At 35.5% G+C, this 18,719-nt stretch overlaps 1 protein-coding gene and 1 long non-coding RNA gene across 2 annotated transcripts; one reads left to right on the top strand and one right to left on the bottom strand.

Moving 5' to 3' along the window:
* Positions 1–3,983: 3,983 nt before the first annotated feature.
* LOC114418557 (methanol O-anthraniloyltransferase-like) lies at positions 3,984–7,665 on the bottom strand. Its single transcript, XM_028383982.1, has 2 exons — positions 7,073–7,665; positions 3,984–4,939 (listed from the first exon to the last, which is right to left on the bottom strand). Exons 1-2 carry the CDS (start codon positions 7,511–7,513, stop codon positions 4,022–4,024), a joined length of 1,359 nt encoding a protein of 452 aa, XP_028239783.1. The 5' UTR covers positions 7,514–7,665; the 3' UTR covers positions 3,984–4,021.
* A 4,082-nt stretch (positions 7,666–11,747) lies between these two features.
* LOC114418552 lies at positions 11,748–17,011 on the top strand. The gene is made up of 4 exons (XR_003668053.1): positions 11,748–12,127; positions 12,276–12,401; positions 13,064–13,132; positions 13,241–17,011. It is a non-coding gene; the product is annotated as an uncharacterized LOC114418552 (long non-coding RNA).
* Positions 17,012–18,719: the final 1,708 nt, after the last annotated feature.

The following is an 18,719-nucleotide window of genomic DNA, read 5'->3' as shown; positions in this document are numbered from 1 at the left end:
GAATGGAAATTGAAAAAGACTTTGTAATTGTATGCATTAGCATTGGCACATTTGAGACGAGCAAGTTTGGATACAATGCAATCCTCTTAAAGATTCTTAATTTTAACTTTTCTACCTAATCATACTCTCCCTTCTATAAAGTTTAGAAAAATGTCTAAATTAACACTAATTTATTTTGTGATGGAAACTTTGTTTAATTGATTCGTGTATTAAATTAATTATGAAAAAAAAATGAGAACTAATTATGTGTTTGGTATAGGGAAATAATTTTTAACTAGTATTTTATACTAAAGGATGTACAACACTCACGTTCTCTACTTAACTAATTATGTGTCTGGTTTAGGGGAGTAATTGAAAACAAAGGAAAAAAAATTAAGAAGTGACAATTTTTTAAAATTATTTGATAAAAAAGAAAGTTAAAACTTTTTTTCTTTATTTGGTTGACACAAATATCCCTAATAAATGAGAAAAATATACAAAAACTAAAGTACCAAATGGTAGAAGGAAGAAAACTAACTAATTTATTTCCTCTCTTCTCTATGCTTCCTTCCTTGTTCTTGCTTCCTAAACAAGCATGTAACTATGTAAGTGTTGTTCATTTGTTCTTGTGAGCAATTGAACATATTAACATCTTCATCTTCATGTTTGGCTTTTTTTTTTTTTTTTGAAGATTCATTAAGTATTTGATCTCTCTCAGCATATATTTTTCAATTAGTTGAATATAATACTTGAGTTATTGTAAATCATTTCACACTAAATTGAGTTATTGAACCGGATGTTAATATATGTAACCACCATATTTAAATACGCTAAATTGAGTCAGTCACTAAATAAATAAGTTAACTATAACTCTACTTTTGTATTTGGGAGGAATCTGTGGGAACGATTATCATGGGAGGGCTATATGTTTGGCATAATAGCATTATGCTTCTAAGTTCGTTTCGGTTTGGTGTTAGGCCCATTCTTGTGGTATAGCCCAACCTGTTTTCAATAATTCTTGCTTTTGCTGTGTAAAAAAAAAAAAACTATAACTATTTTTACATCAAATAATTTATAGAATACATTGATAAATAATAGTTATTGTCTAAGAAGTTTCAAACCAATTCAAGGATTTCTTTTTTAAGAAGTTCACGTGCCTGATTCAAGTTTTTGACTTTAGGATCCATTCAATATATAACTAAACAAACAAGCTAGATTCACGTGTAAGAAATGGAACTAGACGTTATGAAATTAACACTAATGTTAATTTTGAAAAATTAACATCATTACTGTTCTGATATAAAAACACTGGCAATGAATCTAAACAGTTAAAAAAAAGTTCAGAATTCAAACTTAACACATGGTATATTAGTATGGATAGTTGTCATTTGTCAAAGCCTATGTGCCATGAACATTAGAGATGCACCTGCAGGCCTATGCCCTTATTGTCAGTTAATTCCCCCATTTCAGTTCCATGAAAATCGCCGGCACTTAGGGTTCCTGTCTCCTAATTTGTCCATACTCTCATTGTACTATTCACCAAAGTGTGGTATAAGCTAGTATGCAGCAGCAGCTGCAACCAACAGGGTACAAATTGTACTTAATTAATGGTGTAGTTTAATTTTGAATACAAAATAAATTATGTTAAAAAAATATTTATTTTATATATGTTTATAATTTTTAACAAAAAAGAATTTTGATATTGAATATTTTATAATAATATGATGATAAAAAAAATTGAGATTGAGAATGAGTGATGCATAATTATTTTGGTATAAGTTGTCGGCAATGTTCGGTACAAAATATCTTGATAATATAAATACTAGCATTCTCTTGAAGTTTATATATTTTTATTTCTAGAAAAAATAAAAATAAAAAGAAATTGTACTAGATAAAATTTCCTAACTAGAATTTTACAAAACTTAAAATTTCCTAACTAGTAAGGACCACTAAGTAGAAATTATAGGAAGCAAGGCCAACATCTATTCTATTGCGTGCAGCTAGCTGTTAGGAATATGGGGATCGATTATGAAGTGGCTGTATCTAATTTGTTTCCTTTTGTAAGTGGCACCAAAGTAGCTTGCCTTTGCTGCTCCTATACCTATCATCACACATTTGCTATGCTAAGAAACAAAAAGCTTAAGTTTCGGTGCCTCTTGTTGGATTTTGATGTTAATTGCATGCCCTACTGTATATCATATAATTGGCAACCCCACCACCACTACATTTTGTCTCCATTTTGCTGTGTACTATCCTTGTGCTTGGGATAAAACTGATAGAAGAACATGGGGATTATATATGGTGCCTCTTCTTGAATTTTGATGTTTCGGTGCAGGGGCATAAAATATGGGCAATAGTCATTTGTACAACCAAGGAAAAACCTTTTTATCCATGCGTTATTACTTGAAAACATTTACCGTTTAACCTCAAAATTTACTCTGATGTTTAATCGGCTGTACTTTGTGAAGATAAAACACCATGGTACAATTCAGTCAAAAAAAAAAACCCACCATGGTACAAATATTATGTGAGTTAGAATACTAATATAGAGCAATTTGTGAGGGTTTTATCTGCAATTTGAAAACACATTATTATTGTTTTTTATGCATTTCCATTTTAGTTATTAAGTATAGTTTATGGGTCCTATAGGTTTTCCTTATTGATCATATATATTGAGGATTTGAGGTATTCCATGCTAAAATTTCTAGTGTTATTATACTTATGTTATGTTTTCTCTTACTGTCTATTTTAAGTTCACAAATCATAGAAAGTGTATTGGCATTTACCAATAGTTGCATCAAAGCTCTCAGCTCTCAAATACTAAGGTATCATATTCATAAGAAATTTGTCAGTAAGTTGTGGCAAGGACGGATGCAAATATGTATGAAAGGGGAGGTCAGATTTTTTTCTTTTCTTTTGCACAATAGTTTAAATATCAATTTTTTTAATAATTCTTTAATAAATAATGAGTTTTATAAAAAAAAAATATTTATTATTGTTAGGTGTAAAAATAGAAATATGATCCACTGCCAGAAAGAAATTAAACAAATATTAACTTAAATCCTATTTTTTTTCTCATTTTTTTACAAAGTCTTTTATCTTGAGGAGTGCTAGTAAGTAGTAACACACTCTTTCTAATACACAATTTTCTATTGGATAAAATTTATTAAAACTATAAAAATAAAAGAGACTCATTAAATACAAAGTAAGACTTACCAAAATTTGTGTTTCAAAAAAATTTCTATCAATAGAGGATTTATTTAAAAGAGTGTTGGCATTTCTCTTTCAACCAAGTGAAAAAGCTTTGAGCACTCTGCAACACTTAGCATATGCTAGCATTTCCTATGCACATCGACACAAATTAAACCTGCCTAACTTCACATTGACACAAACGTGCAGCATTTAGAATTCGGCCAACTTCCTTTGACTTTCTTTTAGGGGGAAAAATTCATACATGAGAGCTTGGTACCATTATATATATATATATATATATATATATATATATATATATATATATAGTCAAGTTCACATGCCTCAATACCTAAATCGTATCAATTTCAAAGGTTTTTGAAAAAAGCAAATGCTTCACATGCACATAGCGTCTAAAGGCAACGCGATTCCATCATAGGTTGGTTGTCTCTCCCGTGACAAGAAAGCACAGGGAAATGATAATTCTTCTACAAATTACATCAGTACAGTACCATGCTTTGCACGATAATTAAATATAAAATATTTTAAATTTTAATGTTTCTAATTAAAAACTCAAGTGTTATTACAAAAAAATAGTAAAATGTATAATATAAAAACATTATACATGATAACTGTATTAATATTTATAATAATTATCTTAAAAATTATGTCTATTATATTATGATTTCTAATGGATTAATAGTATAAATCTTTTTACTAACAATAGAAATATAAACTCTTATTTTATTCACATTTCTATTGTTTAAAATGTTACTTATTTAAAATCTAACTAGACTCTTAAGAACATTTTAAAGTGTACTGCTAGTACTCTTCCTTTATCATAACAGCAGTGTTACAACATGGACCTATTTGTTATTTTGTTGTAAGACAAACCTACAGGTACCTCACTTGTGATCTTCACCAGCTCAAAGAGAAACCTCTTCATGACATGGTGTGGCAACAAAATTGGCACAACAACCCCATCCTCACCTTCATTGTTTCTAAACCGTCCATAGAAGCTAACAAAAGGTATAGCCCCTGCAGGCCCTCCATAGATAGGACTCCCCCACCCAAAATCCACATCATAGAACCCCACATGGGTAGTATCCCCAATAAGGTAATTTTCTTTTGTTTTGTATTTGGGCCGACCCTTGAGAACCATAAGATCCGCCACTGATTTCACATATTCTAGACCCATTTGGGCCTTTGCCTTTTTTATCAAACCCAATGCATATTCCAATGGGCTTTGGCACAAAAGTCCAGCCTTAGAAAGCGCCATTGGAAAGGCAAAGGCATTGCCATAGTACCCATTGGGCACATGTAGGCCCACTTTGCCACGAGCAGTAATAAAGGGAGATAAGCCCACTATCTCATTGGGCTCCAGCCCAAGTGCTTTGGTGCGACATTTCCACAAGCAAGCAGATAGTATCTCAAAAGTTGAGCATTTTCTTAGGTGCTGAGGAAGGTGACTCCTAAGGGTTGCAATCTCTTTTGGGCCGAAGAAAAATGACTCGTGGGCCATTTGGTCAAAGTCCATTGTATCTTTGTTGCTGCAATGTTTGGTTTCATCATATTCGTGGTGTGCATAAGTGATTCTTGGTGGGTCTCTTGCATTGAATAGTTCTCTTTGCCACACAGGGAACTGTGATATAGAAACACCTCTTGCAATCTCACCAACCATGGTGAGAAATTGAACTAGCCCGAGTGAGTCGCAGATTGTGTGGTTCATGCGTGCGGCGAAAGCAAATCCTCCACATGTTAGACGGGTTACCTACACAAACATCATATGTGAACAAATTCAATGATAGTGTGTTCTTTGTGCTGTGTTAGCAAACCAACGTTTCTGTTTCAAGCATGGTTCATGGAAAATATATATTGATGAATATATAAGGAACTAATTAGTTATATTTTTAGTGTACTAAATTACAACGTAGTTTTCTTTTAACCCGATCAAGAAAAGAGATGAGGATTCTATTAAGGAACTAGGCGATTTGGTCACAAATTACCAGTTACATGTAATTATGATTGTTGTAAAGACACAGTAATACTTTGCAATTAATTGCAACGAATCAAGTATTTATCTAAATATCTACTTTCTTAATAATCTGACATTATGTAGTTCATAGAACTTTCAAGGTTTCGTTTTAAGGTAGGCGTTAACATCTATAATGTAAGTAACGGTTTAAGAATGAAGTTTCCCAACTGCGTATATATATTGTAACCAGTGCTTTTTATTCTGACAGTGTCCACACACCCACACACGCATAAAGTGCCTGAGAGGTCTGTTACGGATTGTCTGGCATGTACGGTGAGAGACTGTCGTTACGTTGATAATGAACTAGATTTTCGTGACCAAAGAAATTAACGTGTATGTATATGCACCAACAACTGAGTAATAAATGAACTAGATTTATAGATAATGAACTAGATTTTCAATAAAAATTAATTATTTATAAATGAGTAATTTTTTCATACCTATAACACGACAAAAGAAAATATAGATAAGTGGTAAAGTGTTTTATCTAAACCAATAATTATAACATTTCGATCAAATCATACATGATAGAGATTTAAATATTATATAGGCATGAGATTATATAATTGAAGATAATTTAAATGAATTAATTGGTATTACTTATATTAATAAGATATATTTTTTTTTTAGATTATCACTTAAGAACTCTACAGTTAAGTGTTTGACTTAGAAAAATTATTGGATGAGTGAATTTTTGAAAAATTCTCCAAAAAACATACGAGTAAGGATAAAACACATTGAAAAATCTTGTGTTGGTTTGTAGAAATAATCAATAATCCTAAAAGCAACATAGATGATTGTTGATTTGAAGTCACGAAATGAGATTCTATAGAAGATTTTGACCGGTGGAAGGTTTTAATCCACTGACAAAGGAAGTTGTGTGAAGTAAAGTGTGAGCTAATAAATGTCAACAGTAAGGAATGTTACAACACCTACCTTCATTTTTAGAAAGATTTTCATCTAGTTATTATTTAGCAGTGAGTTTAAACTCAAAGGTATTTTTTATGGAATACATAGAGACTAGCTTGTTTGGTTAAAGGGAAATTGGACTTGAATTATTTAAATAAAATCTCAAGTTTAAGTTTAGTAGATAGAAAAAATGTAATTAAAAAGAAATTTTCATTAAAAAGTTCTTCGACAAAAATTAGATATCCATAATATCAATAGATACTTCACATTTATATTATAAAAAAATTAAGGTATGCTTAAATATTTTACTTTTACTTGAACCAACAGTTGTTTTCATTTTTTAATTACTATGATTTTATCTAATCATTATTTAGTGGTATGTTTAAACTTAAAGGTATCTTCTATGGAATACATGGATACTTGCTTCAAGGGAATTGGGTTTAGATATTTTAAGCAAAATCTTGACTTCAATTTTGATAGACAGAAAAATATGATTAAAAAGAAAGATTCAATTAAAGATGATAAATTAAGTTTTTTGACAATAATTAGTTATGTATAAAATCAATAGATACTTCACATGTTATACCATGACAAAATAAATATGAAGGCATGCTTAATTAAGTGCTTTACCTGAACCAACATTTGTTTTCATTTTTAGAATGATTTTATCTAATCGTTATTTAATTAGTGGTGTGTTTAAACTCAGAGGTATCTTTTATGGAGTACATGGAGACAGCTTGTTTGATTAAAGGAGAATTGGACTTAGATTGTTTAAGTAAAATTTGAAATTTTAGTCAGGTTGACAAAAAAACATAAAAAACGTGATTAAAAAAAAAGATTCCATCAAAGATAAGAAACAGATTCATCAAAAGAGATTCATTGTTTACAAAATTTCTGCATAAATATTTCACACCTATAACACCACAAAAAAATATGGAGACGTGCTTATGCTTTAATTACCTGAAACAACAGCAGAGGGCATCCGAGAATGCCTTGTGATCCAGGAACATCAAGGAGGAGTTCCTTCATGTGGGGGCATGGTGGCAGAATGGAATTGCCTAGCTCCTTGAGTGAAACATGAGCCTCAGCTTCAACGAACAAAATGCCCTCACCACTGCAATCCACTGTTAACTTTCTATTAGGCCATTCTCTCAACCTACCAGCTAGTGGGTAATAGTGTACAAGTGCTTCAGCCAAACCATATTTTATAACCGTAGCAGGGTGTTTTCCTTCCATAACATGACTCTTTTGGTAGAACATTATTACCTGATGCTGAAAACGTAACCCTTCTTGGTCATCTATGTCAGAGAGGTTCTTTAATTCTCGCGGAGTTGGTCCTGCTGGCACCACCAGTTCAGGCTCACCATGCACCACGGAAAAACTTGTTCTTGACGACATCATAGGAATTTTAAGTGAGGACTAAAGATAGCTCTTCTTGTACGTGTGTGCTAGCTTTTGCTCTTCCTTGGAATGAAGATTCCCTTAGTCCATATTATATAGAGTATAAGGATAAGGTCTTAAAATAAATGGCTTACATCGTACAACTATAGTTATTACTCATTCCAAAACGTCGATGTTCAAAACTGCAAGGTCAGTATATATATAGGCAGGTCCATAGGAAAGTTAGGTTTGTCACCATAGGGTGGTCCGAGTCCGAGAGTGGTCCAAGGCTTTTTTCTCAACATGCATGATGCATGTAACACGATTTGTTATTAGATGATTTGTAAATATTTTTTACAAGCATTCTAATTAAGTTTCTAGTGTTGGGATTCAATTCCAAATGTTGGAATTTAATTAATCAGCCTATTTTGATTTTAATAGATAATCATCAATTCTAATCACATGTTTTCTATTCATGTAAAGAGAAATAATATACAAAGATGAATAAAACCTTCTTATATTTTCGTACTAAAAAATCATGATAAAAATTAGTTGCGGAAGCACACCTAGATAATGAAATGATGATATTGATCAAAAGATTGATTTTTATGATCTTTCAAATGTAGAAGGCTCTTTTCTTAATATGAATTTTTCTCTTCTTCTCACCAGATAAAAAGAAGAACGAAACTGTATGCTTGCTCTATATATAAGAATCTTTCATGATATATATGTCCTTAATCATATTTTTATATTGATTAGAACACTTTAATATATTGGTTAATTATATAATGGTCCTACCTCATTTAATTATGTGATATATATATATATATATATATATATATATATATATATATATATAACACCCAAAAATTACTAACATCTAGATCTAACTTAAACTTTTATGAGGAAAAAAAAAGTTTTTTATTGATTAATAGTATAAAATAATTTTAAAATAATATCTAATTTCTCGAATTATATCTTTTAGGTAAGTTTTTTAATTTTTATAAAATTATCTTAAAAGTTATATGATTAATTTGTAACTAGATTTCAGAAATGTAATGGAATCAAACATATGACTGAAAATTAAATGAGTGGCTGGGATGTGTGCCATTAAAGGTTCAGTCAGGCGTTTGTTTGAAGGTCGGTGCAAGATAGAATCCCTACGGCAAGTAATCTGGTTAGGAAGACGGCGAATCCTTGTCATTTGAATATTTGTCAAGGTTGAAAAATGAGGTGGAAACAATAAATCATTTGTTTTTTTCGATGTGAATTTTTCTTTGACGTGTGGGCTGATTGTTTGAAGTGGAAAAAATGACGATGTTAATTACATCAGTATGAAATGGTTAACTTTTCTCAGTTTAAGGGACTGTTAGAAACATGATTTTAAATTATGGTTGCTATCGCGATGCTGTAATTCAGAAAATCTTTACATCACATAAAACTATGACTGATACTATCGTAATTTCGGTTGTGTGGGGAGCATTACATTATCGTTTGTCCATCTGGTTCATTGCTCCTAGGCAAAATCTCTTCCAAATTGAAACATAATCTAACAAGGCAAAAGCATATACGTATATCCTCGGATCTGGATTAGATTTCACACGGTTCACCTTGCAGTCATGATCAAGTTCTAAATAAAGCATTAAAAAAATGATAATCACATTTTTTATATAATTAAACCGTGTGCATCACACGCCATTTAACTTGCTACATGTACAATTGGTTTGGTTGATTTATTTAACCCACAACAAAGAGAATGACTAAAAGGGGACCATTTCTTTTGGAATTTATCAAATAGGAGTGAATTTTGAATTAGTACCAATATAAAGGTAAGTTCCAGGATTTTTTACGATTTCTAATTATAAAATCATAAAAATTTTACGACTTTGCTTTATTTTTTCACTGAAGTCGTGAAAACTGAACGACTTCAATTTTTTTTTTAAATATTTTATATGAAGTGGTAAAAAAATTTGCAACTTTAAAGTCATTTTATTTTTTAATTATTTATTTGAAGCCGTAAAACATTTATTCACTTCAAAGTCGTATTAATTTTTTTAAAATTTTAAATTAATTTTGAACAACTATAAATTAATTTTAACTTATTGTTTATTTAATATTTCTATATTTTTTATTTAATATATTTTACATGTTTTTGTTTATTTTTTTATTTAATATATTTTTATATAGTATTTTCTATATTTTTGTTACTGATATTAAAATCATTATTTTTTAAAAAATTATAAAAATAATGAAATCAATACACATAAACTTAAATAAAAAATAAAAAGTACTACATATATTTGTTTGTAGACCCTGGATACAAGTTGAAAAATATTTACAAAATTTATCAGAAACATTTCATTTATTTAGAAGCTAAATGACCTCAATCCTAAATATGCCTAAGAAATACTTTGAAGCAAAGTTTATAGTGTATGTCTAATCCTTCGAAATGACGAGACACAGCAAAAAGATCAGCCACTGGATGCATGCATAATGAGATGAACGAATTAATCCTAAATAAGCCTAAAAATACTTATTGTGTGGAACTAAAGGACATAATCATAATAATTATCTATGCAAACAAGTTATCGGCTGATATTATTTTTACTTTTCAATTTTATGTTTGTGTTTAATTTGTATTATTCATTTTATATTAATGTATTATATTGTTTTATTTTAACAACACTTTTATTAATAAATTATTTTTTGTTATTAATATTAAAATAATTTTATCAAATAAAATTAATTAATAATATTATATGAAATTATTAATTTACTTAATGATAAATATAAAAACTAATTAAAAAATATTTTAAAAGAATTTCATATTAGTTGATAAATTTTAAGTTTATATTATTTCTTAATATTGTTAAAAATATTGAAACAAAAATGCTAGAAATTAAAAGGAGTTTAAAGTCGTTAAAAATAAATAAAATGATTTTAAAGTCGTAAAAGATTTTTCAACTTCGTATAAAAAGTTAAAGAAAAAACTAAAATCATTCAATTTTTACGATTTTATTCGAAAAATAAGTACAATGTGAATTTTTTACTACTTTATCACAATAAAATGAATTTTTTACGTATCAACAGCATTGAAACTAGAAAGATAATAATATACAAGAAAAAATTGGAGCATGAATCGTAGGTAAAATAAGGTTTTCGACTGTAAATAAATGTAATTTTATAAATTATTTATTAAAATATTATTGAAAAAAATTCAAGTCTAAAAATAATACTTAATTGTCTTAATTAATTAAGAAGTTCCCCTAATACATAAGCTAGGAACTGATTAAAACTAGGTCATGATCTCCCACTAGAAAACAGACCTATTTATATATTTATACAAGGTGGGTATCAAGCATAAAGCACAATATAAAACTAAATGGAAGCAATAAATGATATCGATGTTAATTACATCATGGATGAAACTCCTCTTCACTAGTGATTTTCGTCACCTCCCAAAGAAACCTTCTCATCCAAAGATGTGGCAACAATATTGGCACCATAATCCCATCCGGAGATTAATGCATTATTACAAGTGTTGGATTCTGAATAGGGAAAGCAGATTCATAATCCTAAGCAACCACCTAGAGAAAAATGCTCTCTGCCACCAAGGTCTTTTTCATGGACTGTTAATTAGTAACTCTACACGGGGTTAAGAATTTTGTTTTTTCTTCGAATGTTTTTTGTTTGTTTTACATATATATATAAATATAAAGGATATATATCTTTATGATATTTTAAATATATAAATTTAAACTGAAAATATTTATATATATACCTTTTTCTTCTTCCATGGCCTTAGTTTTTCTGAAAACCTTAAATTTGTAAAAAATAATAAATCTTATATTACTCCTGTTTTCATCACTACAATTTTTGCCTTCTAAATCTTTCTTTTCACGTTTCTTATATATATACACCTAATAACTGCTTGTCTCTTTCTCTCTCACTCTCACACACAAACACATTCACACCTTCGTTTTTTTTGTGGATCCACACGTTGCCTTTTTTTTTCATACACTACCCAATTTTGGCTTCTAAATGTTGCTTTTTCACGTTTCTTTGATTTAGATATACCAAATAATTGCCCCTCTCTCTCACGTCATGATATTTTAAATATATTAATTATTTAAAATAAAAATATTTATATATTTTATCTTCTTACATGGTATTAGTTTTCGTGAAAACCTTAAATTTTTTTTAAAATAAAAAATCTGATATTACTCCTGATTTCATCATCACCACAATTTTTGCCTTCAAAATCTTGCTTCCACGGTTCTTATATAACAAAAAATGGCTGTCTCTTCGGGGACATCTTATATACCAAATAATTGGTTCTCTCTCACACAGGCACATCAACATCCATACATTGTTTAGCTTACCATGTTTTCATTTCCTTGCGTTCTTGTGTTTCAAATCATTTTTTACTTATATTAGTGCTTCACGCCCAAATTTTGGCCTTTTCTGTCTTCTCAGGAGTTTCTTCAAGATGTTGACTGTAGGCCTTGGAACAGTCTTTCAAAAAGAAGGGTTCAACCCTATGGTTATGATGAGTTTCAAGGATTATTTGGGTTTTTTTCATTATCGGTTGCGCCTAAGTTAGTGGAGATCCAACCTTTTTCCAATTTTCACCAAGTAAATAATTATTTTTTATGAAATTGATTGTCCTATTCCAAACTAGTAGGATATGTGTTATAATTATAATATAACAAGTAGATTGCTGGCTATCAGTGAGAAGATTGAGTAATCTAGACTCTCCTTTCTACTTTATTTGGATTTGCAGATTAGGAATGTTAATACCAGACATTGCTTAGGTGAACTTCCATCATTTGTTGCTCCAAAACTTGATAGAATCTCATCATGTCCAACTTTCAAGAATGTTAAAAATACAGTTTTGGACCAACTTACGGTATGCAAACTTACTACTGTACTCCACAATTTGTTAATTTTCATGGGCTATCTATCTTCCCCCTCGATCTTTGCTACTCTTGTCTGGAGAAGCACGTTATGCATGGCATCATTACATTCCACACCACAAGGTGATCACGTTTTGGAAATGATTATGCTTTTCCCCCTTTTAGATGTTGAAAGAAATTGTTACATTTCAGAATCCTGTTTTGTTATCATGGTCTGAAAGTGATTTGTGGTCATTTAAATGGAAAAATCATGAATAGAATATCTTAAAAGGCATGAGGGTGGAAAGGCAAAGCAATCATTTTTTGGCTCATGAGCAAACCAAAAGTTTCCTCAAATTTTTTATATAAAATTTGCAAAACATACCATTTTCCAAAAGATCCTCGTTTGAGAATTTTTATACTTAAGATATTAAGTTCATTATGTATTTGTTTTGTTAAAAGACAATCTGTATTTCATTATGCTGCCTTGCTGCTTTCTTCATTGGGCACTTCAGATTAAGATGTTTTGTAGCTTTCTCACGTGTTCTGTAATAGGGCAACTTTTCTGTGCTAATTTCTAACATTTTTTCCAAGTATAGTGTATTCTGCTTTAAGTGCAATTAGTTGTGTTTTGATAATATATTTTTGCAACTAAATATATTTTCTCCCTCCACAGATAGACAAACTGAATGGCAAAGTGATACGAATGCAGATTAAAGGAAACTAAGCTAGGAAGAATAAATTTGTACTGAATAATCTTCTCCCCTTTTATTTATTCTTTAATGCTTATATAAGAGTTTCCATACAAGATATTTTTGTAGAATTGGTTATAACAGAAATTTGAAATATGCAGATAACGTGGAGTGATGGAATTATCACGTGGGGAATTAAAGCTGAGAGGGAGCTTCTAGAATGGCGCCAATGCTTCACTTGAAATCTTCCAAGTAAGTGGGTTTGCGGGTCACCCTCTTGGGCCTGCTAGTGTCGCCATTGATGTTGTTATTTGGTTCTCTGTTCTGCGTATTACTATCAACACCCACGCCTCCGAAAACAACCTCGTCCTCGAGGTTGTACGATTGCTGCAAGTCGCTCCAAAGTTCCTAGGATGTATCCTCGGGAGGAAGACCCATCCATTGAACGAGGACCATGCGTTGAGGAGGTGTGACTGACAAATCCCATTTCCAGTCCAGGATTGTCAAAGGTTTGACCACGGGGTGGTGATCAACTGCTAAGGAAGGGAGGGGATTATCATTGGAAGGCGGAGGTCCATGATGTGCCTTCAAGAGGGAGACATGGAAGACGTTGTGGATACGGGAATCAGTGGGTAAGGCGAGCTTGTATGCCACGGGCCCTATACGTTCAGTCACCTGGTAAGGCCCAAAGAACCTTTTGGCCAACTTTGAATAAGTTGGGGTCATGGATTTCTGGCGGTATGGACGGAGGCGGAGGAAGACCCAATCGCCGACGACGTAATGTACGTCATGGCGGTGCTTATCATCATTGACCTTCATCACAAATTGGGCCTTGAGGAGGCGACGTTGAAGCACGACATGGAGTTCAGTGCGATCCGTGAGGAATGAATCAACCGCGTCGATGGGAGAGGAACCCATAACATAGTCGACAATGTTAGGTGGTGGACGGCCGTATATGATTTCAAACGGAGTGAAACCGGTGCTGGAATGTACGGTGGTGTTGTACGACCATTCGGCGAGGGATAAATACCGGAACCACTGGTTGGGTTTGTGATGGACATAAGCTCGGAGATATTGTTCCAGTGTGCAGTTGACGACTTCCGTCTGTCCGTCGGACTGAGGGTGGTATGCTGTGCTCATACGCAGCTGAGTACCATTGAGTCTGAAGAGTTCCCTCCAAAAATGGCTGAGGAAGAGTGCATCCATGTCGGACACCAAGCTCCGAGGAAATCCATGGTGTTTGCACACCATGTCCATGAAACGAACCGCGACCTGATGAGCTGTGTGCTGTGCCGGAAAAGCGCCGAAATGGGCTCCCTTGGAGTAACGGTCGACGACGACCAATATGACAGTGTGGCTGTGAGAAGGAGGGAGACCGGTGATGAAGTCTAGCGACAGATCCTCCCAAATTCTCGCCGAAATTGGGAGAGGTTGTAAGAGGCCTGAAGGTTTCTTTGTCTCATATTTAGTTTGCTGACAAATGAGGCAGTGCGAGATAAAATGACGGACGTCAGCCCTGATGTTTGGCCAGTCGAAGCTCTGCTGAAGGCGATGAAGGGTTTTGGCAACGCCGGAGTGATCGCCGAGGGGAGATGTGTGGAACTCTTCGAGCAAGGAGGATGTAAAAGGGGTGGGGAAAGGTAGCCATATGCGGTGGTCTTTGAAGATGAGACCACGGTGGACTGAAAGAGATGGGTGATCTGCCGGTCTGGTTTGAATGGCGGTAAGTAAGTCGCAGTATTGATTATCGGCGGTCAGAGAACGTCGGAAAGTGTCCAAGAAGTCAAAATGAGGCACGGTGAAGGATAAGAACTCCCCTGAGGGAAGGCGGGATAACGCGTCCGCGACAACGTTGGAAACGCCTGGTTTGTAACGTATCTCGTAGTCGTATCCCAAGAGCTTCACCAGATAAGTCTGCTGCTTCGGTGTCTGAATAACCTGGGACATGAGGTCCTTAAGGCTCTTGTGATCAGTAAGTATCGTGAAGGAGGTGCCCAGGAGATAGTGTCGCCATTTACGAACTGCGGATGTGATTGCATGAAGCTCCCTGACGTATGCTGAAGCTCGCCGGAGACGGGGACACAAGACCTTACTGTAATAGGCGATATGATGCTGCTGCTGAATGAGCACCGCCCTGATAGCAACTGCGGAGGCATCGGTTTCCAATACAAAGGGAATATTGAAGTCTGGGGTGGACAAAACAGGGGCACGGGTCATCTGAGTTTTCAGGTGATCGAAGGCGGAGGTAGCCTCGGGGGACCAAATGAATTGGTCTTTTCGGAGCAAAGCGGTGATTGGAGCTGCGATGGATGCGTATCCTTTGATGAATTTCCTGTAGAAGCCTGTCAGGCCAAGGAAACCGCGAAGGTTGGTAGTGGAAGTTGGAATGGGCCAGTCAACCATGGCCTGGATCTTCTCGGGGTCAGGGGCAATGCCTTCTGCGGATATGATATGGCCCAGATAGTTAAGTCGTGACTGAGCGAAGACACACTTAGATTCGCGCAAGTAAAACTGATGAGTGAGTAAGGTAGAGAGGACCGACTCCAGGTGAGTGATGTGAGAAAGGAGGTCCTGACTGTAAACCATGATGTCGTCGAAGAAGACGACAACAAATTTGCCCAGGTAAGGTTTGAGTGTGTCGTTCATGGCGGATTGGAAGGTAGAGGGGGCGTTACAGAGACCAAATGGCATAACACGAAATTCGTAGTGGCCCTGGTGCGTGCGAAATGCAGTTTTGGAAAGGTCGAAATCCGCCATACGAATTTGATGAAAACCTTGCCGTAAGTCAAGTTTAGAGAACTGTGGCTTTCCCGAGATCATCGAGTAACTCATCGACGGTTGGCATGGGGAATTTGTCTTTGACGGTGATAGTGTTGAGTGCCCGATAATCAACACAACAACGCCATGACCCATCTTTCTTCTTAACAAGCAAAATCGGGGAAGAAAAAGGACTTTGCCTGGGTTGAATGAGACCGGAGGTAAGCATGGTGGAAATTTGGGACTCAATTTCAGCTTTCTGGTAATGGGGGTATCGATAGGGGCGCACATTAACTGGTGGGGAATTAGGAAGAAGGTGGATGTGGTGTTGAATGGTGCGGGGTGGGGGAAGTTGGGTTGGTTCGGAGAAAATGGCGAAATAACGGTGAAGTAAGGTGGTGATGGAGGGTGGTATGGTAGTGGCAGGTTGGGTTAAGGGTGAGTTTGGTGGATGGGTTGGGAACGGGGTAATGTGGAAAAGGGCCGAGATACTGTGAGTGGTAGCAAGTCATTTAAGTTGGTGGGCCGAAGCGGGTGAAGGTGTGGGCGGTACATCAACAATAAGGGTTATTGGACGGCCCATATAAAGAAAGGACATGGGAAGGGAGGCGAAGTCCGTGGTGACCGGGCCGAGGAGCTTAAGTCATTGCACTCCAAGGACTATGTCGACACCACACAGGGGAAGGTGGAAGAGGTCGAGAGTGAAAGGATGGGTTTGTATGGTGAGGGAAACCTGGGGGGAAAGGGTGTCACAGTCAAGGGTATGCCCATTACCCACCATTACGCGTAATGGGGTGGTAGGGGAAGTGGAAAGGTTGAGGAATCGGGCTATGCGGGTTTGGATAAAATTATGGGAACTACCGCCATCGACGAGGATTACGACGCGGTAGGGTCCGATGTGACCATAAAGGCGGAAGGTCTGAGGGGTGGGTGAGCCTTCCATAGCGTTAAGGCTAATTTGGGAAATTAGGGTTGGGTTAGGGTCAGGGTCGAGGGGAGTATCGGGAGAAAGGATGTCTTCGTCCGCGAGGAGTAGATGCAGACGGGATTTGCAGCGATGGCCGGGGGACCATTTGTCATCACAATGGTAGCATAACCCCTGGTCTCGGCGCAAGGCTAGCTCTTCTGCCGACAAGCGTTTAACGGGGAGTTTCGATGAAGGGAGGCGAAGAGAGGAAGGGGGTTTGGGAGGGAGGGGTATTGGGTGTGGAGGAGGGGGTAAAGTCGAAACGAGGTTGGGTGTGGGAGGAGGTAGTGGTGGTCGGTGGCCACGGCGGCGGTCCAGTAGCTTGTCCTCCTGGAGTCGGGCAAGTTCGATTGCTTGAAGGAGAGACACTGGACGAAGCGCCTGGACTTCGCATCGGAGTTCCAGGATCAAACCGGAAATGAAGCAGCTCAGCAATGACGAAGGTGCGATGCCAATGGTTCAATTGGCCAAGCGTTCAAAGGCCGCGAGATAGTCACTCACGAAGTCTGTCTGTTGGAGCTTGAACAAGGTACCCTAAGGGTCATCGTAGTAGGAGGGGGAAAATCGGGATTCTAGGGCCTGCAACATCACCGGCCAGGAAGAGAAGAATCCATTCCGGTGCATCCACTGGTACCAAGAGAGGGTGGGCCCGTCCATGTAGAACGAGGCGATGGTGAGACGTTCAAGCTTCGGGATCCCCTGATAATCGAAGAATTGGGATATTTTAAATATCCAACCGAGAGGGTCGTGACCGTCGAAGCGGGGGACATCCAATTTCAGGTGGTGGTGACGAGAGTCAGGTGCCTGAGGTATGAGCGAGGATGAATTGGGGGTGGAAGAATTTGTGTGTTGCAGGGTAATGGCGACGAGACGATCGAAAAGGGATTCGATCTGTGAGGTAAGGGAAGAGTGTATGGTGTCTATTTTGGAATTGAGTGATTGGTGACCCTGGGATAAGGTAGATTGGCCCTCGGTCAGGCAGCTTGGGTCTGGGATAAACGGAGGACTGCTTCCTCGAGCTTATCGGTGGTGGTCTGGCGAGTATGGTGGTCGGGCATGGTTGGGAGTGGCAGGTCGGACCAATTTGATACGAATGCAGATTAAAGGAAACTAAGCTAAGCAGAATAAATTTGTACTGAATAATCTTCTCCCCTTTTATTTATTCTTTAATGCTTATATAAGAGTTTCCATACAAGATATTTTTGTAGAATTGGTTACAACAGAAATTTGAAATATGAAGATAACGTGGAGTGATGGAATTATCACGTGGGGAATTAAAGTTGAGAGGGAGCTTCTAGAATGGCGCCAATGCTTCACTCAAAATCTTCCAAGTAAGTGGGTTTGCAGGTCACCCTCTTGGGCCTGCTAGTGTCGACATTGATGTTGTTATTTGGTTCTCTGTTCTGCGTATTACTATCACAAAGTCATCAGAAGAGCTTTGAGAAGGGTATCTTTTACATTTCGTAAAGTGTGTGGATGTTACGGTCTTTTTTTCTGCTCTTCCTATAAACACCATATTAAACCCCTTAGTACATTGTATTGTTAGTGATTCAGTATCTAGTTGATCAGCACAAGAGGAAAATAAAAATTGCTATTGCTAATAGAATTATTTAAGTAGCTACCACACCTGCTCTTGTTATTAGCGCTTTTCATAGTTATTATGATCGGTTGGTATAGACTATAATTTTCCTGTACAATATTCCTTTAAATACAATAATTAGCAGATTTGAAAATGAAAAAGCTTTAGGAACACTTGGAACAATTTGTATGCGCACGGTTTAGTGTATGTCTTGAACCAACTATCCTAAATAAAAGCTTTAGTTATTGGATGAAAGCAGATGAATGATTTTACAAGTTTAGCATGCCCTCTTCACATACGAGCCGTTTGTGCTTGAAGCTTAAACAAGACAAACTTA

The sequence above is a fragment of the Glycine soja genome, chromosome 1 (assembly GCF_004193775.1).
Source record: "Glycine soja cultivar W05 chromosome 1, ASM419377v2, whole genome shotgun sequence".
Taxonomy (NCBI): Eukaryota; Viridiplantae; Streptophyta; class Magnoliopsida; order Fabales; family Fabaceae; genus Glycine; species Glycine soja.
Note: the sequence above shows the minus strand (reverse complement) of the source record. Positions and strands in the feature narration are given on the sequence as shown.

What these genes read in the sequence shown, in the direction of transcription:
- LOC114418557 (XM_028383982.1), bottom strand. Translation starts at nt 7,513, where the DNA reads ATGATGTCGTCAAGAACAAGTTTTTCCGTGGTGCATGGTGAGCCTGAA. An exon ending in GCCCTCTGCTGTTGTTTCAG is followed by an intron (nt 4,940 to 7,072) that starts GTAATTAAAGCA and finishes ATGTTTGTGTAG; the next exon opens with GTAACCCGTCTAACATGTGG.